This window comes from Equus caballus, chromosome 7 (genome assembly GCF_041296265.1).
Source record: "Equus caballus isolate H_3958 breed thoroughbred chromosome 7, TB-T2T, whole genome shotgun sequence".
Lineage (NCBI taxonomy): Eukaryota > Metazoa > Chordata > Mammalia > Perissodactyla > Equidae > Equus > Equus caballus.
The window spans coordinates 29,114,392-29,139,560 of NC_091690.1; the positions used below are offsets into that span (position 1 = coordinate 29,114,392).

The 25,169-nt window shown below is 36.6% G+C and overlaps 1 protein-coding gene across 4 annotated transcripts in view; it reads left to right on the forward strand.

Annotated features, from left to right (window-relative positions):
* The window catches only part of TBCEL (tubulin folding cofactor E like), a 74,222-nt gene that overhangs the window by 32,206 nt on the left and 16,847 nt on the right, over nucleotides 1–25,169 (forward strand). For all 4 annotated transcript variants that reach the window (XM_023645008.2, XM_070273814.1, XM_070273815.1 and 1 more), the window contains exons 6-7: nucleotides 2,311–2,437; nucleotides 4,218–4,334. In XM_023645008.2, coding sequence (XP_023500776.1) covers nucleotides 2,311–2,437; nucleotides 4,218–4,334 — 244 coding nt within the window. The remainder of the gene's footprint in view (nucleotides 1–2,310; nucleotides 2,438–4,217; nucleotides 4,335–25,169) is intronic.

Here is a 25,169-nt window from a genome sequence, read left to right on the forward strand (position 1 = left end):
CCAAGCGGTGCCATGTCCGCACCCGGGATCCAAACCGGCGAACCCTGGGCCGCTAAGAAGCAGAACGTGCGAACTTAACCATTGTGTCACCGGGTCGGCCCCATAGCCTGTTTTTCAAAATTGATAAACTTTATTTTTTAGAGCAGTTTTAGATTCACAGCAAAATTGAACAGAAAGTACAGAGTTCCCGCATACTCCCTGCCACCACATGTGCACAACCTCCCCCACTATCAACATCCTCCCAGCACCGAAATGATACATTTGTTACCATCCATCCTCCATTGACACATCATCACCCAAAGTCCATAGCTTATATTAAGACTCACTCGTGGTGCTGTACATCCTATGGATTTGCACAAATGTGTAATGACCTGTGTTCACCATTATAAAGTCATACAGACTAGTTTCACTGCCCTAACAATCTTCTGTGCTCCACCTAGTCATCCCTCCCTACCCCCTAATCCCTGGCAACCACTGATATTTTTCTGTCTCCATAGTTTTGCCTTTTCCAGAATGTCATATAGTTGGAATCATACAGTATGTAGCCTTTTCAGATTGGCTTCTATCGCTTAATAATATGCATTTAAGTTTCCTCCATGTCTTTTCATGGCTTGATAGCTCATTTCTTTTTAGCACTGAGTAATATTCCATTGTCTGGATGTCCCACAGTTTATTTGTCCCCTCACAAACTGAATGACATCTTAGTTGCTTCCAAGTTTTGGCAATTATGAATAAAGCTGCTGTAAACCTCCATGTACAAGATTTTGTGTGGGCATAACTTTCAGTTCATTTGGGTAAATACCAAGGAGTGCAAATGCTAGATCATATGGTAAGAATATATTTAGTTTTGTAAGAAACTGCTGACCTGTCTTCCAAAGTGGCTGTACCAGTTTGCATTCCCACCAGCAATGAGTGAGAGTTCCTGTTGCTCCACACCCTCGTCAGCATTTGATGTTGTCAGTGTTTGGAATAGGTAGTGGTATCTTACGGTTGTTTTAATTTGCATTTTCCTGATGACACGTGGTGTTGAACATATTTTCATGTGCTTACTTGCCATCTGTATGTCTTCTTTGGGGAGGTGTCTTTTCAGGTCTTTTGTCCATTTTTAAATCAGATTGTTCATTTTCCCATTGTTGAGTTTTAAGAGTTCAATGTATATTTTGGATAAAAATCCTTCATCAGATGTGTCTTGAACAAATATATTCTCCCAGTATATGACTTTCTTCTCATTCTCATGACATTGGACATTGTCTTTCAGCTTATTTCTTAAAACAACTACGTAATTAAAAATAACTCTAACCTATAGTTGAAAAAACATAAAGAGTTTAATTTGCCATGGGGTATAAGAGTGAGAATTAATTTTTAAAAACCATTATTTTGCATAAGGAAGCTGTTTATTTCACAACTCCGACACCCCTTGAGCTAACAGTATTCTTCCTCCTGGAAGGAAATGCCATTCTGAAGGGAAGAGGAGGGTTGAGACTTGGATGCTTATGCACCAGTCCTCATAAGGTGCTCCTCTGCCTTTACCCTTGCTGAAGGTTGAAAGAAACAGGAAGGGGCTACGTTGGTCTCTGAAATGGATTTAATGTGTTATAAAATCGACCAGCTGTATGATTATAGGAATATTTTTTATACCACTGCCAAGTATTGACCTAGATGATACATTTGCTCACAGCCATAGGAAGAGTTTTGTTTTAGGACTAAACGATCTTAATTTGTTGTGTGTTCTCCTGCCTAAGGGTTTAGGGTTTTTATGTTTTTGTTTTTTTGTTTTAAATTTTGAATCTGTTTTCTCTGTCCCCAAAATGAGGACAGTGTAAGAGATAATATTTAGTTTCTGGTTTTATTGATCTTGCCCCACTTTAGAATTTGTTAGGTAAGAATTTGAGTATGACGGTATCAACTCTGATCAATAGTTACATTCTATGAGTCTATATTTGGTGAAAGAATTGATTACATCACTTTTTTATTATGTAATCTTGGTATACATCCTGCTTACTGAAACCACCAGTGACCCCCTTTACAAGCCATTTGGTTGGAGACTCAGTAGATGAGTGGATGTTGGAGAATAAAGATGTCTCTCCTTGACCACTGGGATCATAGAGATAGGAGAGGCTATAGGGAAGTTTTTAGGGTATTTAACTAGATTCCATTCTGTCCTTGGATAAGGAAAAATTTCAGGCTTTCTAACTAGTTTATGATTATTTTAACATTTCAGAAATTATTAAGTGAAGTAATCTTCTTTTTGCTATGTGCCTATTTGTGTGCTTTTCCGGATTTGCTTAAACAATTTATTTCTCAAATTAGGTTTGCATTCCTGGGAAGACATTGACAAACTAAATTCATTCCCCAAACTGGAAGAAGTCAGATTATTAGGAATACCTCTTCTGCAGCCATATACCACTGAGGAGCGAAGGAAATTGGTAGTAGCCAGGTCTGTTGTCCTGATTATTCTGCTTTCTATTCTCAGGGCCTTATTTCATCAATCGAATAATGCATTATTTGTTGGGGGGAGTGCACTGTAAGTTTATCCATCTCTTGAACAGACTCTGTTTGAAGGAGCTGCTTCTGTAGCTCCAAATCCTGGAAGAAAAGGGATGCAGTATGATGAGAAAAATGTGAAATATAGTTGGCCTGCCAAGATCACTGAAAAATTCCCTTACAAATCTTTTCTATTGTTATACTTTTCAATATTTGCAATATTTGAAGTGCTGTTTTGGGTCATGAAGAAAAAGTAGGTATAATAGAGAATCAGTTCTATTTTGGTTGTCCTATTTTCTGTTAACATGGTGGTCATTTAAAGTGTAAGTACCTGAAAATTGGGCTGTTTCATTTGTGTAAAATTTAAGAAAGCAGCATCTGTGTTTTCTTCTTGAATATAGATTGACTTAAATATGACTACCATATTGTTATCTTCTTATTCCAACTCCCCTGCCTTTTGTTTCTCAGACTCTGCCTCCCGCAGACTACTGGAATGTCCCATGAGTGTTTATTTTTGTATGCCCCTTTACCAGTAATAAGATTTGGCTAAGATGTAAAGGGCTATGGAGTTTTGATTTGTTCTCTTTGTGTACTACACATGGTAGTTTTGAAAGGGGAACAGTAGGCTTTAAGGTTCCTTAAGCAGGTTTGATATAAGAAGAGGTTTTTATTTTATTTTTTTAAGATTGGCCCTGAGCTAACATCTGTTGCTGGTCTTTTTTCTTCTTCTTCTCCCCAAAGCCCTCCAGTATATAGCTGTATATTCTAGTTGTAGTCTTTCTAGTTCTACTATGTAGGACGCTGTCTCAGCATGGCTTGATGCGTGGTGCTAGGTCCGCACCCAGGATCCAAACCAGTGAAACCCTGGGCCGCAGAGAGGCCCAGCACGTGAACTTAACCACTTGGCCACAGGGCCGGCTCCAAGAGTGATTCTTTAAACAATGTATTGATCTTCCTGATCAGCTAACACCTAGCAGATCCTACCACTTTCCAGTTGTTAACATACCCATTAATATCTCACTGAAGAAATATATTTCAGCATACTTTTCTTCTAAGAAGAATATCTTGCAATAGTCCTTGTCCTTTACTTTCTTTACACAATTCTTTTGTAAATATAATAAATTAATTCTTGAACCAAATTGCACTGATTACTCTCTACAACTATACTGTCCAGTGTGATACCATTAGCCATGTGTGACTTTGGAGCACTTAAATTATGGCTAGTTTGAATTGAAATGCGCTGTAAGTATAAAATATACACTAGATTTCAAACACTTTATGAGACAAAGAATGTAAAGTATCTCAGTTATTTTTTTAGTATTGATTACAGTTGAAATTATTAAATCCTGGATACATTGGGTTAAATAAAATATATTATTAAAATTAATTTCACCTTTTTTATTTTAGTCTTTAAAATATGACTACTAGAGAATTTAAAATTACATATGTGGCTTGCATTATGTTTAAATCGGACAGTGCTGCCTAGAATCTTATTTTGAAAGGTGAGATATAATTGTAAAAGGTCAGTGTCATATCTAAAAAAGAAACTTTAGGTATTTTTGGTCCTTTTATTTTGTATCACTTTAGTTCATGTCAGTAGTTACATACAAGCAGAGCCACATCAAATGTGTCCTTTCAAGAGAATAAGACTTGGCCTCAAACCAATAATTTTATTTCTAAAGCTAAGTATTTTTAGTATCTTAAAATGTCTTTATTTTGGTTTTTACTTACAGATTGCCATCAGTTTCCAAACTTAATGGCAGCGTTGTTACTGACGGTGAGCGAGAAGATTCTGAGAGATTTTTTATTCGGTACTATGTAGATGTTCCACAGGAGGAAGTGCCATTCAGGTAAAAACTCCTCATCAGCTTAGCAACACTGTAGTGAATATGGAGGCAACTTAAGAATTATTTTAGAGGAAATCTAGTAATTTGTTATTTAGCCCTCTTAGAGGACTTTGGTGATGGATTTGAAAAAAAAGGAAGAAACGCAAAAGCACACCTATTTTATCTCACTTGCCACAGTGTGTTTCTTCTAACTTTGCACTTGTATCAAGAAGGTTGGGTAAGTATTTGACTGCTTCCAGTAGTTCCCACTCCATACTCCCTATTGTTTGATTCCTTTTTGATCCTCTTCTCCAGGGTCACATTTTCACCTACCCCCAAAATTGATCTCTTCTTTCATATTGCATCTGCTTTTAGGATACACTAATTCCTGCAATTTGGAAGATTTGGCAGATGTACACTAGGTTTAAAGGATATGAGAAAAGAACTGGCAAATAGACTCTTGAGGAAATATTAAAGGAATTAGGATAGTTGATTTTGAAGAGAAATGCTGAGGGCTACATTTGTAATTACTTTTAAGAATATGAAGAGTTAATTTATATAGTTTGGTAGGTTTATAGTTTAATACTCTGTAGCAGGTTTGATATAAGTAAATAAACAGGAAAAAAAATACTCCCAAAACAGGTTTCTAGATGTTGGTAACTAGAACTGGTTACCAAAGAAGTTATACACTTTCCTTAAAGACTTGAGAATACTATGGAATCCCGTTTGACAGGCAGAGTTTCAGATGAACGAGGTGCGAGTTGGGACTGAACGTGTGTCAAATCAGTTGGTCCTTCTGGTTACAAATTTCTGTGATTCTAATTCATTCTTTCTGAGCATATCTAATTTTCACCAAACTTTTCTATTATAGGCTTTAAGGGGGTTGATGTTCTGTAAGGCTCAACCACTGCTGTATAAAAAGATTTTGTGGTATTATTAGTAGTATTTTAAAGCCTAAGTGTTTAAAAAGTGTTAGACAAAGTCAGGATTTTGAAGATAACAGTTTAAAATTAGCTAAGAACAGCTAAGTAGGGAGAAAGATATTAGTATGCCGTTTAACACAACCCAGGAATATTAGGTTAAACTGCGTAAAATTTTGTGGGGTAAAACATGGTCTAATATTTATAGTTTCATTTGGTTCAATCTAACGTATTAATAGAAGAAGTAAATATTCTGGTTTTGAGCATAAATCTGTTATTATAGTTTACTTAACTTCCATTCTGCTATAAGTAGTATATATATATGCAGTAAATTGTTTTCCATCCCTAATAGCATAATTATCCTACAATGAATTTATGCCTCTGTACTAGTTGGTGTTCATGAATGCAGGTCATAGAAATCATCTTTAATCAGGGGAGAAATTTAGTGGAAGGATATTGAGAAACTAAAAGAATTGTTAGACAGTCTGAAGAGCCAGGCATAGGCAGGAACCAAGGGAAGCTCGGACAGCCAATGTTTCAATGCATAGTCTGTTCATCTCTCTCTGCTGGCACTGTCATCTCTAGATGCTACAGTGCGGGGCTTTACCACTGGACACTTGCAGCTGTGTCATGGACTTTTGATTCCCCTGTAAGTGCTGAAAATAATCTCTCACTGACCTTTGCCTCATTCCCTAAAGGTCAAAAATCTGCATCTGCCCAGTTGCTTGGCTATGTGTAGGACATGCCCTCATACCTTGTCTCCCAAGGGACAGGGAGAGGGATTATATGCTCCACTGTGGCTTCTGCAGTGAGAGGTAGAATCTTGCTTCCCTTGATCTTGGGACTTTTCCCTGAAAAGGAGCAATTCAGAAGAAAGAACATCTACTATAGTCTGCCATTTTGAGTACCCAATATCTATACATATACATTTTCCCATAGTTATATAAAAAGAAATTATTCATACCTGCCCTAATATATTCTGTGTATAAATGAAAACGTATTTCTCTCTTCCTGAAATGAGATACCTATTTATTCAAATCCTAAAGACTCCGTGATCGATTAGCTACTGTAAGAGATTTATGCAGTCAAGCTATTTTAATTACCACTCTGGCTTTGCTGCCTATTTATGTAATTATGCCTACTTTCTCACTCACTAGTGGTTAGATGCCACTGCTTGGTCCCTCCCATCCTTTTGAAATGGAAATGGGCAACCTGATTTCAGGTGTCTTCTACCAGTACTGCTGGCCTGTAGAACTCACACCTTTTCAAAGATGTGAGTGCTCTACTCACTAATGTGTTTTTCAAGGCCTTTGAAAAGGAAGTGTCTTCTGGGTCCTCTTAGGGTTCATGGATGGAGAATGGGTGACAATAATTTCTATCATTCTTTTTTTTTTTTTGGAAGATTGGCACCTGAGCTAATGACTGTTGCCAATCTTCTTTTTTTTTTTTCTCCTTTTTCTCCCCAAATCCTCCCAGTACACAGTTGTGTGTTTTAGTTATGGGTCCTTCTAGTTGTCGCATGTGGGATGCCGCGTCAACGTGACATTGTGAGCAGTTCCATGTCTGCACTCAGGATCGGAACCAGCGAAACCCTGGGCCGCCGAAGCAGAGAGCGCAAACTTAACCACTCGGCCACAGGGCTGACCCCTCCATCATTCCTGTGTCCTGAAGTTTTTGAATTCTTCCTTTCACATTATCCCCCAAATTTGTGGCATCTCAACTTCCTTTAGCATAGACCACCACTGAGTCCAATTTCCAATCAGCCAACTAGACAAAAATTTAGAACCACTCCCAGCCACTAAAACTAGCTTTTTGAATTCAGAATCTCTAGTAATGTACCTATATCAACAAAATCGGTTATATCTAAAATTGCTTTTCCCTCTTTGGTCAACATACTCAGAATCTATTCCTATACTTATTTCCTATATTTTTTTCCATATAAATGACCAAAGTCTTTGGTGTTTTTGTAATTAACCCCACAGAGCATGCTGTGGTCTGATGGTACTGGAGCAGAGTATATATGTGGAAAGATGAGGTAAATGGGGAATTAGTTTCCTCTTGCAAGGTAATTCCCTTAGGCAGGATTTTCCTGCCTTTTCAAGAAAGAGAGGAACAGTCTTATTAGACCCAACTAGCAAGGGGGGGCCTAGGTGAGGATTAGGAATTCAAGATACACCCAAGTCCTCAGAATCCACCCATATGCCTCTGTTCCAATTCATATTCTCCCTCTTTCTTCTCTTTCTCTTTCCAAGCAATGCTCCAACTTTCATATAATAGTTCAAATATGGTCTCAAATTCCAGTGACCTATAATTTAGCAACCTGGAGCATGAAACTTGTGTATTTGTGTTTAAAACTACCCAACTCTTATTGTAGTAAGACAGAAAAGACGCTTTTCTTAAAAGTACTTGGATTTCAGCCTGTGCCATGAGCCTCGTTTATAGGGATTTGACCTGAATATACTCTTTATTTAAGCTATTTTGTGCCCTTAGAATAGCAGATTCTCCGCCTCATAGTCGCATTCTTCATGCCCTTCATATAGCTTTATTCTTGGCAGCACTAGAGCATTCCATGTGACCACAAGTGATAATTCTCTATTTCTCTACTCCATGTTCAGGACTTGCTGAATCCCTTCCATGAACACTAATATGGTATTCACTGGCCTCTACTAGAAAGCAATCCCCAAATACCCTGAATTACCTGAGGGGCTGTTGCCAGTAATCTACTCCCTGGTACCAATTTCTTAGTGCACACAACAGAAATCAGCTCGCCCAACTTAAGTAGGATAAGAATTTAGTGAAAGAATAATGAAGACTGTGTAGCTCGAAGAATTGAGAAGAAGATTAGAGAATTAGGCTCGGGGCAAGATTTATGGGAAGCAAGGCACAGCCAAGATTCCTACATCTCACTATACAGACAGTGTGTTTCCGACAGCAGTCACTGGATCGTCATCAGTAAGCTGCTGGACTTGATTGCCCTCAGACATTTACAGCCATGCCTTTGAATTCTTGGTTCTTCTATATCTGCTGTGAATAATCTCTGTTAGACCTTGTGTCTCTGCATTATATCTTAAGATTTAAAATTCCAGTTATAGGGAGACAGCTTTATATCACCTTCCCATGTTCTAGCTTTCTGGGAATGGAGAAAGAGAAAATCTACTCCTCTTCAGCTTCTGTAGTGGGAAGTGGTTCCTGCCGCTCATCTTTTTTGGGTTTCCCGCCAATCAGAGGGGCATTCACATGCTGGACAGCCGAAGTCGACATATATCCATTGTGGTACCTGTTCCCTAGTAGTTTTTATTATAAGTCCCATGGTAGAATTATCCATTTACTGAGCAAATATTTTCTTGAGATATTGTAATGTGCCAGGAACTGTGTTAGGTAGGCACTTGAAAAAGAACTATAACAGCCATTCATGCTGATTCAAGATGGAATGGTGAATAAGCAGAGAGGAATTTGTGTTAAAATGCATTCATTGTGAATTAAGAATAGTGATATATAAACAAGCTATTAGTACTATACTTATCATCTCTTTAATTGTCTTCTAAATTATAGGCAGAATCTCTTCCTAAAATACCCATAAATAGTGAGTAGCACAGTGTGTAGTTGGTAAAAAGTGAAAATTTGACTCTCTGGATAATTCAGTGTTTCATACAGAATCAAATTTGAGCTTTAGTTTCCAGATAGGATGGAGGTATTTATTTATTTTGAAGAAAACTTCCTTTTCATTTGGCCATGGATTTTTTTAAATCATTGTTTAACTTGATTATCCTATAAATTCTAACTTCTACAACATCCTTCCCCGGTTGTTAGGTTCCCTGAGCTTTTCGTCCTCCATTCATTTTCCTGTCTTGTGTCATTAAACATGAAATACCTCTAGTCAACTTAGACATAAGTAAAAAAGTGAGCCAAAATGTCTTTTGAGGGTGTGAATAAGAAGCCAATAAGATCATTTGAATGTCCTTTATGGTAGCAAAGTTATTTTCTGAGTCAGTTGGATTATTCACACACATCTGTTTCTGTGTGATTAGTCGTTGTGGCAACAGAAGTCTTTAATGATTATTCAGAAATTTACGAAATTTGTTTTCCTCTTAGAATAAAATACAAGCCCCAGTCACCTGAATCATTTCAATTTTTTGTGATGAACGGAATAAAATGTTTAGAGGACCAAAAGGAGATATACTTATTAAGAGTTTTCTAATTTCTTACAGGTGCTCAATTATCCTTTTTATTGCCTTCTTCTGGTAGGTGGGACTAGAAGTTTAGCCTCTACTGTAGCTGTTAATGGTACTAATGGACTACCCCAAAAAACTGAGCCATCACCCATATGTTTCATGTTTATTTACTTTGTGAAATAATAGAAGTTGAAAATCTCTGTTTCCTGATTCTTGGCCTTTAAACGTCGTAGTGTTTGCATTTCCAATCAATAGACTCTTTCTTTTTTTAAAGATTTTATTTTTTCCCTTTTTCTCCTCAAAGCCCCCCGGTACATAGTTGTATATTCTTCGTTGTGGGTCCTTCTAGTTGTGGCATGTGGGACGCTGCCTCAGCGTGGTTTGGATGAGCAGTGTCATGTCCGCGCCCAGGATTCGAACCAACGAAACACTGGGCCGCCTGCAGCGGAGCGCACGAACTTAACCGCTCGGCCACGGGGCCAGCCCCAATAGACTCTTTCTTTTAAAGCCTTCATCCATGCCTTGTCTCTTCGTGGCTTGTGTAGCAGTGGTGTGCTATTTCAAAATAAGCTCGGTGTGTGCCGCGGGTGGTTGCAAAGATGTCCTCACTGAGCTGGTCCTATTTCAGTTATTGGACTCTCATATTTTGCCAGGAAAACTTGTAGGAAATAACTCTAGATTCTAGCTGGGTTTCAAAGGACAGCTTAATTTATTACTGAATACCTACTATGAGCCAAGAGGCACTGAGCCAGAAGCTGGAGATAAAAAGACAAAAAAAGTAGTATATGCTCTCAAGAAGCTTGCCATCTGGGCTAAGCTAGAGATTTCCATGTTCCCAACCTCTAAATATTGAGTTAGCCCAGGATTTGGTCCTTGGACCTCTTCTCTTTGATACTCATCCCCTAGTTCCAGTCCTGTGGCTTTGCATGCCTTCTGTATTCTAACACCTACCAAATTTATACCTCCAGCTTTGATCTGCCCCTGTATTCCAGACTAGTATTTCCAGATGCCTGCTTGACATCTTCACCTGGATGTTTAAACCTAATGTGTCCAAAACCCAACTTTTGATATTCTCCCTTACCTTTCCCCTTCCCCCCCACCCCCCCACCGCCATATCTGCTGCTCTGCAAGTTTTCCTCCATCCCTCCATTTTTCCAGTTGCTCATGACAAAAACTTCAATATCACCCTTGATTTCCTTCTCCCATACACCACGTCTAGTCCATTTGGGTTTTTTTCTTTCAAAAAATGTATATGGAATCCAACTACTTCTCACTATTCATTTTAGTTCAGACCTTCATCATCTTACCTGAGTTCTTAGAGTAGCCTCCTACTTGGTCTCTCTGAACCCAGCCTTGCCCCCATAGCTTATTCTCCGTATGGCAGCCAGTTTAGAAGAACTCAAATTTATTTTTAAAAAAACCCTTCCTTGCTGTTCCTCACATGCATCAAGCACACTCCCACCTCTGGCCTTTGCACTTTTGTCCCTGTTTGGAATGCACCAAGTGTTGGCTCTCTCCCTCACTGTTACCTCATCAGACATTCCTTCCCTGACCATCCTACCTCCTACAATTCTCTTAGCCTACTTTTATTTTTCTTATTTATCAACATCTACTGTGGTCTCCCCATGCTGTACTGTAAGCTCTGTAAAGCAAGGACTTCTTCTGTTTTGTACTTTGCTATATCCTCAGTGCCTAGAGCAGTGCCTGACAGTACAGCAACTGTTCAGTAAAATGATTGAATCTTCGCATTATGCTCTGGGAGCATGAAGGAGGGGTACGTGGCTCTGTTGGAACAGTTGTACTTCCTAGAAAATGATTGAGTGATCTGGTGAAGGTGAGAGGAGAATATTCCAGATAGACAGAAGTACATGGGAAGTAAAGGCACAGAGGTATGAAATAACTCTTTATGTTCAGTGAACTATAACAGTTCGATATGACGTGGTGAGAAGTAGTAAATGGGAAGCAGTGGTAGATAACGCTGGGGAGGAAGGTAGGAGTCAGGGCAGCCCATTAAAGACTTTGGTATGCCATTCCAGGAGATTAGGACTTTTTCCTGCAGGCAGTGGGAAATCATTAAAAGATTTCAAGTGGGGAAGTTACCTGGGCAGATTTTGGTTTATACTTAGAAGGACAAACTGAGAAAAAGCCAGGGACCTAGTTAATAACTGAGACTTTAATAAAGGAGGATGTGTGTATTGGAGGTTGCTTATGTCATTGCACAGAGGTACGCATGTTAGGACTGAATTTCACTATGGAATTTGAAGTAGTCCTCAGAAAAAACTTGGTGAAGTTCTGCTTGTTTTCTGATATTTATAGCCCTGATTTCTCTAGGGGTATAAACATATTTAGAGAGAAAGAAACTTCCACGTTTATGAATCTAGTACGTGTTAAAGTGTACATGTTTATTATTTTTGCCTTGCTATTTATCAGATGTCTGCCACATGGCCTATATTTATCAGTCTTTTTTTTATTTTGTGTTTGCTTTATCTCTTAATTTCTTCTGAGAGATTGAATTTAATTGATTATTTAGTACTTTAATACATAGTCCTCCTCTGTTTAGTTTTAAAGAGAGAGATAAAAAGAAAAACCATGTAACTTTTCTTTTAGAAATGAACATACCATGTATCTTTGGGGGTTAAATGGTTTCTTTTTGTTTTTGAGGAGAGCGGGGGGAAATAAACTGATCAATTTGATGTGTCTCTTTTTTTCAGACTTTAAAATTTTGTTTTTCATAAAGAGGAGTTATAAGAGACATAACTCCAGTGAATGATTATTTGATAGGGGGAAATGCTGTTGTCAGAGGTAGAGTGGCAAAGCTGGAAAGAGGTTTCTTTAAAGGCTTTTCTTTGCTTTTACACTCCTTTGGTACCTCACTTTCTGTTTGTCCCAAGGAGTCTCTAAACTATGCCCTGGGAAGTCCTTATTTATGATGCCAAGGATTTTATTAGGCATTCCTCAAATGCTTATTGGATTGTCATTAGAGGTATGCTTTTTAAAATATGGAGAGTGTGTTTTTTCTTGCTTGAGACTAATGGCTTTTCTAAATGGAGCTGATTGTATCTTCAGCAGCCTGCATTTGGACACCACCTCAATGAAGGCTTATTTTGTTTTGGATGCTGGAGAAATCCTAGTGTGCTGTGTCCGTTACCTCATATTCCTTCCACACAGAGGACCTGCTGTTGTGAAGGAACATTCCTACATTGGACATGAGTCTCCTGGGGTTCTCCATATTGCCAGGCTCCATCATCCTCTGACAAGGGCCGTGACACAGCACTCCTCACATTCAGCTGAGAGTCTGAGGAGAAACAAAAGGTGCTTTCTCCTTGGCACACCACGGAGAGCCTCTGAAATGTTAGCTTCCCCTGTTGCTTACAGCCTTTGTCATTCCAATTACCTTGGACTTTATTTTGACTTCTTGTCGCTTTCCCAGCCCAGCAGAAGATAAGCTACCTTCCTAATCTTGATTGGAGTTATATATGAGAATTTGAATATACCTGCAAAGGAAAGAAAGAATAAGAACCAGTCCTCCCAAATCATGGTCTCGGGGAAGCCATTATCTTTGGTGTCTGAACTTTTGTTTTGGCCTGGGCAGGGGGCCAGTTTTATCTTTTTTGTTTTTGTTTGCTTTTTAGAATTAAAAAAAATATTGAGAATAATAAAACAAACACTTGTGTTCAGAACTGATGATTGTTAATATTTTACTCTTCGAGTTTATTTTTTAATTAAAAGAAATAGCATTGCAGAGAAAATTCTAGTACCTTTGTGCCTCTGTTGCCAGTCCTATTCTTACTCCAAGAAGTAACCACTGGCAAGAATTTGATGTGTATCCTTCGTGTCTACTTATTATATTTTATATATCCATTAAAATATAAAGTAGGATTTTATAATTCCTTGTCACTGTACATTGCAGTTTCTTCTCTCGGTCTGTAGCTTTTCACTCTGATCTTTTCACTTTGTATTTTGTTGAAAAGAAGTTTTAAAATTTTAATATCTAATGTATCAATCCTTTGTTCTATGGTTTATTCTTATTCCATCTTATTTAAGAAATCTTTTTCTTTCCAAAGATCATTTAAAATAATCTCCTGGGTTTTCTTCTAAAAGTGTTTTCACATTTATGTCTGTGATTCACCCAGAATCTATTTTTGTGTATAGTGTCAAATAGAGATCTAAGAGTTTGTTTTTTTCCCATATGGATAATTAGCATTCACCACTGATCTGTAATGCCACTTCTGTCATATATCTTGTTTTTTATATGCATGCATGGTTGTTTCAGGGCCCTGTTTTGTTCCATCGGTGTATTTGTCTCTTCTTATACCATTACAAAATTGCTAAATTATGGTAAATCTGAATTCCCAATAAGGGTAAGTTTCCCCACATAATTGTTGTTTTTCCCCTTGCCTTAGATATTATAGGCCCTTTTCCCTATGAATTTTAGTTTTGGCTTATCAAGTTCCACAAAAATCCTGTGGTAATTTGGATTCCAATTGCATTGAATTCATTGACTAATTTGGGAGAATTGACATCTTGACAAGATGTCAATTCTCTATTATGTCTTCTTATCTGGGAACATAGGATATCTTTCCATTTAATTCAGAGCATCTTTTATGTCCTTCAGCAATGTTTCTAATTCTCTCACAAAGACCTTGCACATCTTTGTTAAATTTATTTCTAGGTGTCTTATACATTTTGTTGCTATTTTAAATGAAGTTATTTTTTGTCACTGCTTTCTTATTGGTTATTGTTGATGTATAGAAATACTATTAATTTTTGTATGTTGATCACGTATCTATCAGTTTTGCTGATGTATAGAGTAGTTACTTTCTTTAGAATTTCTATGTAGATAATCATATCTGCAAATAATTTTTAGATCTCTTTTTTCTGTTTCTTAGATAAGACCTCCTCCAGTATAATATTAAAAATGAACAGTAAAAGAGGGCATCTTTATCTTGTTCCTCATTTTAAAGAGAGTACTTCCAAAATTTCAATGTGAAGTATTTCGATACGAAATATGACTTTTGCTGCAGGTTTTTGATAGGTGTCCTTCATCAGATTAAGGTAGTTACTGTCTCTGTTTTTCTAAGAATTTCTTTTATTACAAATGAGTATTGATTTGTTTTATAGAATGTTCTTTTTGTATTGATATGAGCATATTGTTTTGTTCTGTCAGTCTGAATTTTAGTGATACATTTTGAGATATTGAACCATTTTTGCATTCCTATACTCTTTAACTTGGTTGTAAAATATTAAGTGTTCTTTTTCAACACTGCGGAACTTAATATTATAATGTTATTTGGGATGTTTCCAACTATTTTCATATTTAAAATTGGTCTGTAATTTTCGTTTCTACTGTTCTTTTCTGGTTTCGTTATGAAGCTTATATTAACTTCATAAAATGAATTGGGTCGGTAATTTTATAGTTTTTTATTAAATTAACTGTTTCATTTAAGTTTAAATTTTTGTTGTCATTCATAATATTCTTATGATTTAGGAGTAGGTGTTTAAGTTTTCAAATTATTTTATTCTATTTAATTTTCATTTGGACTAAATGATACTTCCACATGGAACCTGGCTGAAAATTTTTTTAAGAATATAAACCAAAAACCAAATCTTTTTCCAACTTGTGTCCTTAGCAGCCACTCAGGTATTTTGTCCCTAGGCAACTACTGACATGGGTTTCTTGTTATATTTCCCTTTGCTATTCAGTGCATAATTTTTGTGCACAAATGGTCACAAAACAATATACATCTTTCCCTTTGCACTTAACAATAGATCTTCAATATCATTCCATAATGAGGGATCTTTGTGATTAAAAGAATGTGCTGTATCAATATTCATCTCCTTTTTCATACCTAATAATGTTTATTTGTGCCTTTTCCTTTTTTCTTGATTGGTCCTGCTAAATGATTATCTTTTAGTAGTGTTCTTTGTTTAGAGTTAGGCTTATTGAGGTATAATTGACATAGAGTAAGTTTAACCCTTTTTAGTGTACAGTTCTGAGTTTTGACCAACACTACAGTTACGTAACCTCTAACACAATCAGAATATATAGCAGTTATATTACTTGAAAAAATCTCTTTGTACTCCTCAACCCTTCCTCTGACTCTCATCCTCTGGCAACCACTGATCTATTTTCTCTCCCTATAGCTTTGACTTTTCCAGAATGTCTTGTAAATAGAATCATATAGTACCTAGCCTTTGTTTTTAATTGAAATTTTTTTGAGATAATTATAGGATCACATGCAATTGTAAGAAATAATACAGCCACATCCCGTGTACCCTTTACCCAGTTTCCCGTAATAGTAAAATTTTACAGAACTGTAGTACAGTATCGCAACCAGGATCTTAGCATTGATACAGTCCACTGATCTTATTCAGATTTCTGTGGTTTTGCTTATACATGTTTGTGAGTGTGTGTGTATTTAGTTCCACAGATCTTATTGCATGTGTAGTTTTGTATATCCACCGTTGTTTTCAAGGTACTGAACAATTCCATCACCATTGGGATCTCTCAGTTTGCTCTTTTATAACCACACTCAGATCCCAGCTGGGTCCCCACTCCCATCCCTATCCTATCCCCTAGCAACCACTATTCTTATCTTCATTTCTAAAATTTTGCCATCTCAAAAATATTACATAAATAGAATCATACAGTATATAACCTTTTTTTAGATTATTTTTTTCCACTTAGCATAATTCCCTGGACATTCATCCAAATTGTTGCATATATCAGTAGTTTGTACCTTTTTATGGATGAGTAATACTCCATGGTTTGTAAGTATCACAGTTTGTTTAATCATTCACCTGTTGAAGAACATTTGAGTTGATTCCAGTTCTTGGTTATTACAGATAAGACAATCTATGAATATTTCTGTACAGTTTTTTTGTGTGAGCATAAGTTTTCATTCCTCTGGGCTAAATGCCCAGAAGTGCAATTGCTGAGTAGTATGGTAATTGCATGTTTAGTTTTATAGGAAACTACCATACTGTTTTCTAGAATGGCTGTACCATTTACATTCTAAACAGCAATAAATGAGTGATCAAGTTTCTCTGCAGTCTTGCTAGTATTTAGTATTGTCACTATTTTTCTATTTTAGCCATTCTGATAGATGTTAATATCTCATGATTTTAATTTTCATTTCCCTGATGGCTAAAGATGTTGAATATCTTTTGATGTGCTTATTTGCCATATGTAAAGTCTCTTCAGTAAAATAGCTCTTCATGGTTTTTTTTTCCACTTATTTTATTGAGGTCATAATGGTTTATAATGTGTAATTTCAGGTGTGCATTATTATTAATCAGTTTTGTATAGACTGCATCATGCTCACCACCAATAGTCTAATTTTTATCCATCATCATACATGTGTGCCCCTTTACCCCTTTTGCCCACACCCCAATCCCTTTCCCCTCCAGTAACCTCTAATCTGTTCTCTTTATCCATGTGTTTGTTTATTTTCCACATGAGTGAAATCATGGAGTGTTTGACTTTCTCTGTCTGGCTTATTTGCTTAACATCATACTCTCAAGGTCCATCCATGTTGTTACAAGTGGAACAATTTTGTCTTTTTTATGGCTGAGTAGTATTCCATTGTGTGTGTAGATATATATTTTATATATATGTATATAAAAGAAGATACCCCACATCTTCTTTATCCATTCACCAGTTGAAGGGCTCTTGGGTTGCTTCTGTGTCTTGGCTATTGTGAATAATGCTGCAATGAACAGAGGGGTACATAAATCTCTTTGAACTGTTGATTTCAAGTTCTTTGGATAAATACCCAGTAGTGGGATGGCTGGATCGCATGATATTTCTATTTTTAATTTCTTAAGAAATCTCCATACTGTTTTCCATAATGGGTGAGCCAGTTTGCATTCCCACCAGCAGTGTATGAGGGTTCCCTTTTTCCATGTTCTCTCCAACATTTGTTATTTTTTGTCTTATTACTGATAACCATCCTGACACGTGTAAGGTGATATCTTATTGTAGTTCTGATTTGCATTTCCCTAATACTTAGTGATGTTGAACATCTTTCATGTGCTTGTTGGCCGTCTGTATATCTTCCTTGGAAAAATGTCTGTTCATATCCTCCGCCCATTTTTTGATCAGGTTGTTTATTTTTTAGTTGTTGAGTTGTATGAATTCTTTTTTGGAAATGAACCCCTTGTTGGATATATGACTTGCAAATATTTTCTCCCAGTGGGTGGGTTGTCTTTTCATTTTGTTCATGGTTTCCTTTGCCTTGCAGAAGCTTTTTAGTCTGATATGGTTCCATCTGTTTATTTTTCTTTTGTTTCCCTTGCGTGAGTTAACATGGTATTCGAAAAAATGCAGCTAAAACTGATGTCAAGGAGTGTACTGCCTATATTTTCTTCTACAAGTTTTATGGTTTCAGGTCTTACATTTACATCTTTAATCCATTTTGAGTTAACTTTTGTATATGGTGCAAGATAATGGTCTACTTTCATTCTTTTAAATGTGGCTGTTGAGTTTTCCCAACACAATTTATTGAAGAGACTTTCCTTTCTCCATTGTATGTTCTTGGCTTCTTTGTCAGAAATTAACTGTCCACAAATGTGTGGTCTTATTTCTGGGCTTTCAATTCTGTTCCATTGATCTGTGTGTCTGTTATTGTGCCAGTACCATCCTCCTTTGATTACTACAGCTTTGTAGTATATTTTGAGGTCAGGGATTGTGATGCCTCCAACTTTGTTCATTTTCTCAGAATGCTTTGGCTATTCAGGGTTTTTTGTTGTTCCATATAAACTTTAAGATTCTTTGTTCTATTTCTGTGAGGAATGTCATTGGGATTTGGATTGAGATTGCATTGACTTGGTAGATTGCTTTAGGTAATATGGACATTTTAACTATGTTATTCTTCTAATTCAAGAGCATGGAATATCTTTCCATTTCTTTATAGCTCCACTTTCTTTTAATAATATCTTATAGTTTTCAGTGTATAGGTCTTTTACTTCTTTGGTTAAATTTGTTCCTAGATATTTTATTGTTTTTGTTGCAGTTGTAAGTGGGATTGTATTCTTGACGTCTCTTTCTGCTAATTCCTTGTTGGTGTATAGAAATGCAGCTGATTTTTGTAAGTTATTTTGTACCCTGAAACTTTGCCATAGTTGTTGATTATTTCCAGTAGTTTTCCGATGGATTATTTGTAGTTTTCTATTTATACAACCTTGTCATCTGCAAACAGTGAGAGTTTCACTTCCTCCTTACCAATTTGGGTACATTTTATTTCTTTTTATTGCGTAATTGCTCTGGCCAAAACCTCCAGTACTATGTTGAATAGGAGTAGTGAGATTGGGCACCCTTGTCTTATTCCTGTTCTCAGAGAGCTGGCTTTTAGTTTTTCACCATTAAGTATGATGTTGGCTGTGGGTTTGTCCTATTTGGCCTTTATTATATTGAGGTACTTTTCTTCTATACCATTTTATTGAGAGATTTTATTATAAATGGATGTTGGATCTTGTCAAATGCTTTCTCTGCATCTATTGAGGTGATCATGTGATTTTTTATTCCTCATTTTGTTAATGTGGGGTATTGCATGATTGATTTGTAGGTGTTGAACCATCCCTGCCTTCCTGGTATAAATCCTACTTGATCACAGTGTATGATCCTTTTAATGTATTTGGTTTGCCAATATTTTGTTGAGAATGTTTGCATCTATGTTCATCAGCAATATGGCCTGTAATTTTCCTTCTTTGTGTTGCCGTTGCCTAGTTTTGGTATCAGGGTGATGTTGGCCTCATAAAATGAGTTAGGGAGCAATTTTGGGGAATAATTTGAGGATAGGTTCTAATCTTCTTTAAATGTTTGGTAGAATTCTCCAAAGAAGCCATCAGTTCCTGGACTTTTGTTCTTTAGGAGGTTTTTGGTTACTGTTTCAATCTCTTCACTTGTGATTGGTCTTTTCAGATTCTCTATTTCTTCTTGATTCAGTTTGGGGAAGTTAGATGAGTCTAAGAATTTTTCCATTTCTTCGAAGTTATCCAATTTGTTGGCATATAGTTTTCCATAGTATTCTCTTATAATCCTTTGTATTTCTATGGTATCCATTGTAATTTCTCCTCCTTCATTTTTAATTTTATTTATTTGAGACTTGTCTGTTTTTTTCTTAGTGAGTCTGGCTATGGATTTGTCAAATTTGTTTATCTTCTCAAAGAATCAACTCATAGTTTCATTGATCCTCTTTATTTATTTTTTTTTTAGTCTCTATTTCATTTATTTCTGCTCTGAGTTTTATTATTTCCCCCTTGCTGACTTTGGGTTTTGTTTGTACTTCTTTTTCTAGTTCTGTTAGTTTAAGATTACTTGTTTGAAATTTTTCTTGTTTGTTGAGGTGGGCCTGTATTGCTATCAATTTCCCTCTTATAACCACTTTTACTGCCTCCCATAATAGTTGGTATATTGTTTTTCATTTTCATTTGTCTTCAGGTATTTTTTAATTTCTCCTTTGATTTCTTCGTTGATTCAATGGTTGTTCAGTAGCATGTTGTTTAGTCTCCATGTATCTTGACTTTCCGAGCTATTTTCTTGTTGTTGATTTCTAGTTTCATAGCATTTGGTTGGGAAAGATGCTTGATATGATTTCAATCTTCTTAAATTTGTTGAGGCTTGCCTTTTTTCCCAACAGGTGGTCTGTCATTGAGAATGTTCCATGTGCACTTGAGAAGAATGTGTATTCTGCTGTTTTTGAATGCAGTGTTCTATATATATATGTATCTATTAAGTGCATCTGATTAAGTGTTTCATGTAAAGCCACTATTTCCTTGTTGACTTTCTGTCTGGATGATCTATCCAGTGATGTTAGTGAGGTGTTGAGGTCCCCACTATTATGGTATTACTGTCAGTTTTTCCCTTTAGATCTGTTAATAGTTGTTTTATATGCTTTGGTGCTCCTGTGTTAGGTACATATGTATTCATAAGAGTTATATCCTTTACTGGAGAGCCCCTTTTATCACTATATACTGCCCCTCTTTGTCTCTCATTGTGATTTTTATCTTGAGGTCTGCTTTGTCTGATATAAGTATGGCAACACCTGCTTTCTTTTGTGGGCCATTTGCTTGGAGTATCTTCCTCCATCCCTTCACTCGGAGACTATGCTTGTCTTTAGAGCTGAGATGTGTTTCCTGGAGGCAGCATATTGTGTGTCTTGTCTTCTAATCCATCTAGCCACTCTGTGTCTTTTGATTGGAGAATTCAATCCATTTACATTTAAAGTGATTATTGATATATGAGGGCTTAGTACTGCCATTTTATTTCTTGTTTTCCAGTTCTATATTTCCATTGTTTCTCTTCCTTTGTATTTCTGACTATCATTTCAGTTTGGTTGTTTTCTGGTAGTTTTCTCGGTTTTCTCTTTATGAGTTGTGGCTCTCCTCTGATTTTTTGTTTAGTGGTTACCTTGAGGTTTGTATAAAAGATTTCGTAGATAAGATAGTCCATTTTCTGATAGCCTCTTATCTCCGCTAGCCTAAGCAGGTTCCATCCCTTGCCTCTTCCCCTTTGACAATTCCCATAATTGTCACAAATTATTCTTTTTTGTGTTGTGAGTTTGTGACTAAAGTGAAGTGTTTATGGGTATTTTTGATGCTTTCCTTCCCTTTATCTTTTATGTTATAATTAAGTGTTTGATAACCTGTTCTGATAAAGAGCTGCAGTTTTCTGATTTTGTCTGTTTATCTCCTTGCTCAAAGCTTTGTAGACCTGTGCCTTTTTGTTTCAAGTATTAAGGCTTCCTTCACCATTTTTTGTAAGAGAGGTCTAGTGGCAAGGAACTCCCTCAGCTTTTGTTTATCTGGGAAAGCTTTTATTTCTCCATCATATCTGAAGGATAGTTTCACAGGATAGAGTATTCTTGGCTGAAAGTTTTGTCTTTGGGTATTTTCAATATATCATTCCATTCTCTCCTAGCCTGTAAATTTCTGCCAAGAAATTCACTGAAAGCCTGATAGGGGTTCCTTTGTAGATTATTTTCTTCTGCCTTGCTACCCTTGATATTTTTTCTTTGTCATTGACTTTTGCCAGTTTTACTATTATATGCCTTGGAGAAGATCTTTTTGCATTGATGTAATTAGGAGTTCTATTGGGTTCATGTGTTTGTAAGTCCAGTTCCTTCCCCAGGTTTGGGAAGTTCTCAGCTATTATTTCTTTGAACAAACTCTCTGCTCCTTTCTTCCTCTGGGATACCTATAATCCTTATGTTGCTTTTTCTAATTGAGTCAGATATTTCTCAAAGAATTCCTTCATGTTTTTTAACTCTTAGTTATCTCTCCTCCTCCACCTGAAGCATTCTATATTTCTGTCCTCTAAAGCACTAATTCTGTTCTCCATACTGTCAGCTCTATTTGTTTAAGGATTCTAGATTATTTTTTATCTCATTAATTGTGTTCTTCATATCCAGAATTTCTGTTTGTTTGGGCTTTTTTAGAGTTTCAGTCTCTTTGGTGAAGTATTCCTTCTGCTCATTAATTTTATTCCTGAGCTCATTGAACTGTCTTTCTGAGTTTTCTTGTAACTTGAGTTTCTTTATAACAGCTATTTTCAATTCTCTGTCATCTAGAGTGTAAATTTCTGTGACTTTAGAGTTGGTTTCTGGAGACATCATTTTCCTTCTGTTCTGTAGTCTTAATGTAGTTCTTCATGATATTTAATGAAGTGATCATTTGTGGCACATTTGTGGTAGTATCATGTCACAAATTCTACTGGCTGCTGCTGGGGAGAAGCAGGAGCTGTGTTTCTGATCCCACCCCACCTGCTGTGAGTTGTGCAGGTGTGGTGGGTGCTCCCGCAGGCCAGGATAGCACTCACGCATACTCTTGGCTGCTGCCACCTCCACTTATAGTTGTACCAGCCACTGTGCCTGGGTGAGGCTTCTTCATGGGTTTTGAACCAAGGCCACTCATTGGGGCTGTGGTGGCACAGTGGGTTCTCCCATAGACTGGGAAAGGATGCACATGTGCAGGGCTGCCACCACCTCTTCTTACAGTTGCACCAAAGCATGTTCCCATTGAGGGAGCCATGGTGGCATGGTGGGCACTCCTGCAGGCCTGGAAGGCATTCATGTGCACATGTAGGACTGCTGCTGCTTTTTCTTACAGTCACTCCCGGGTGCGTTCCCACTGGTGGGGCTGCTGCAGCACAGTTTGTGCTCCCACAGGCTGGGATAGCGTTCATCCACAGCCTCGGTTGTCCCTCACTGCATGAGGACCTGCAACCTGGCTTGCTGTTGCTGGAGAGGGGTAGAGGAGCACTCATCTATCTTCAGTGCTTTCTGGGGATTCATTCCATCTACCTTCAGATGTATAGCTGCGTGGGTCTCTCAGGCATCCTGTTGTGCTGTGTGGGTATCCTCCATAGGTCAAAGAATGTCCATTTCATTGTAATTCAGAGGGGGAGACTCAAAGGGAACAGCTCACTCTGCCATGTTGCTGACATCACTCTCCTCTTTATGGTTTTTGCCATTTTTTGATTGGATTGTTTCTTTATTTTTGAGATGGAGAGTTCTTTATATAGTTTAGATACTAGTCCTTTGTTGGATATGTGGTTTGCAAATATTTTATGTTGGTTTGTAGCTTGTCTTTTCATTCTTTTTCCATGAGCTTTTATAGCACAAAAACTTTTAATATTGATGAGGTCCAGTTTATCAAATTTTCCTTTTACGAATTGTGCTTTAGTGTCAAGAACTCTTTGCCTAGCCATAGCTATTGAAAATTTTCCTATTTTTTCCTAGAAGTTTTATAGTTTTACATTGCACATTTAAGTCCCTGATCTATTTTGAGTTAACTTTCATGCAAGGTGAGAGGTTTAGGTTGAAGTTTATTTTTCTCACCCATGGTTGTCCAATTGCTCCAGCACATTTGTTGAAAAGACTGTCTTCCCTCATTGTATTGCTTTTGCAACTTTTTGAAAAATCAAGAGAGTATATTTTTCTGGGTTTTTTTCCATTCTGTTCCACTGATCTATGTGTCTGTTGCTCTAGAAATACCCCACTGTCTTGATTCCTGTAGCTATTTAATAAGCTTTAATATCACATAGAATGATTCTTCCCACTTTATTCTTCAAGATTATTTTAGATATTCTCGTGCCTTTGCCTTTCTATATAAATTTAAGACTAAACTTTTCCCTGTCTACAAAAAATCTTGCTGGGATTTTGATAGGAATTATATTAAACCTATAGATCAGTTTGGGGAAGATTGGCATATTTACTATATTGGGTCTTCACTGCATGAACATAGTATGTCTCTTCATTTATTCAGCCCTTCTTTGATTTCTTCCATCAGCATTTTGTAATTTTCAACATACAAGTCTTGTAAATCTTTTGTTAGCTTTACACCTAAGTATTTCATGTCATTTGCAAATATGAAAAATTTTATTTCTGCCTTTCCAATCTGTATGACTTTATTTCTTTTTCTTGCCTTATTACTGTAGCTAGAACTCCAGTACTATGTTGCATAAGATGGTAAGAGTGGACACCCTTGCTTTGCTCCCAATCTTAGGGAAAAGCATTCAGTCTTTTACTACTAAGTATAATGTTAACTATAGGTTTTTTATAGATGCTCTTTATCAAGTTGAAGTAATTCCCCTCCATTTCTAACATGCTAAGAGTTTTTATCATAAATGGATATTAGATTTTTTTTCGAATGCTTTTTCTGTGTCAGTTAATACAATGATTTTTCTTCTTGAGCTTGTTGATATGGGAGCTATATTGAGTGATTTTAAAATGTTGAACCAGCCTTGCATACCTAGAATAAATTCCACTTGGTAGTAGTGTATATGTCTTTTTATACATTGTTGGATTTAGTTTGCTAATACTTTGTTGAGGATTTTTGAGTTTAAGGTCACAAGAGATATTAGTATGTAGTATTTTCTTTTTTTTAAACTCTATTTTATGTTCTTTTGGTATGATGGTAACACTTGCTTCATAAAACAAGTTGGTAAGTGTTCCCTCCTCTTCTGTTTTCTGGAAAAGATTGTGTAAAATTTGTTAATTCTCTTTTTTTATCGTTTAAAATTTTTTTTAGGTTTTAATTGTTGTAAACTACACATAACAAAATTTACCATCTTAGCCACTTTTTAAAATTGTGGTAAAACATGTATAACATAAAATTCACCATCTTAACCATTTTTAAATATACAGTTCAGTAGTGTTAAATACATTCACATTGTTGTGTGACAAGACTTCAGAACATTTTTCATCTTGCAAAACTGAAATTCTATATCCATTAAACATCAACTTCCCACTACCCCCTCCCTCCAGCCCCTTGCACCCACCTGGCATCCGTCATTCTACTTTCTATCTCTATGAATTTGACTACCCTAGGTACCTTATATAAATGGAATCATACAGTATTTGTCTTTTTGTGACTGACATTTCATTTAGCATAATATCTTCAGGATTCATTCACGTTGCAGCGTATGACAAGATTTCCTTCCTTTTTAAGGTTGAATAATATTCTATTTTATGTATTTACCACATTTTATGTATTCATTCATTCATCAACAGACATTTGGGTTGCTTTCGCCTCTTAGCTGTTATGAATAGTGCTGCTCTGAACATGAGTGTGCAGTTATCTCTTCAAGACCCAGTTTTTCAATTCTTTTGAATCCCAGAAGTGGGATTGCTGGATCATATGGTAATTCTATTTTTAATTTTTGAAGAACCACCATACTGTTTTCCATAGCTGTTACATCATTTTATAGTCACACCAGCAGTGCACAAGGGTTCCAATTTTTTCACCAACCAACACTTGTTATTTTG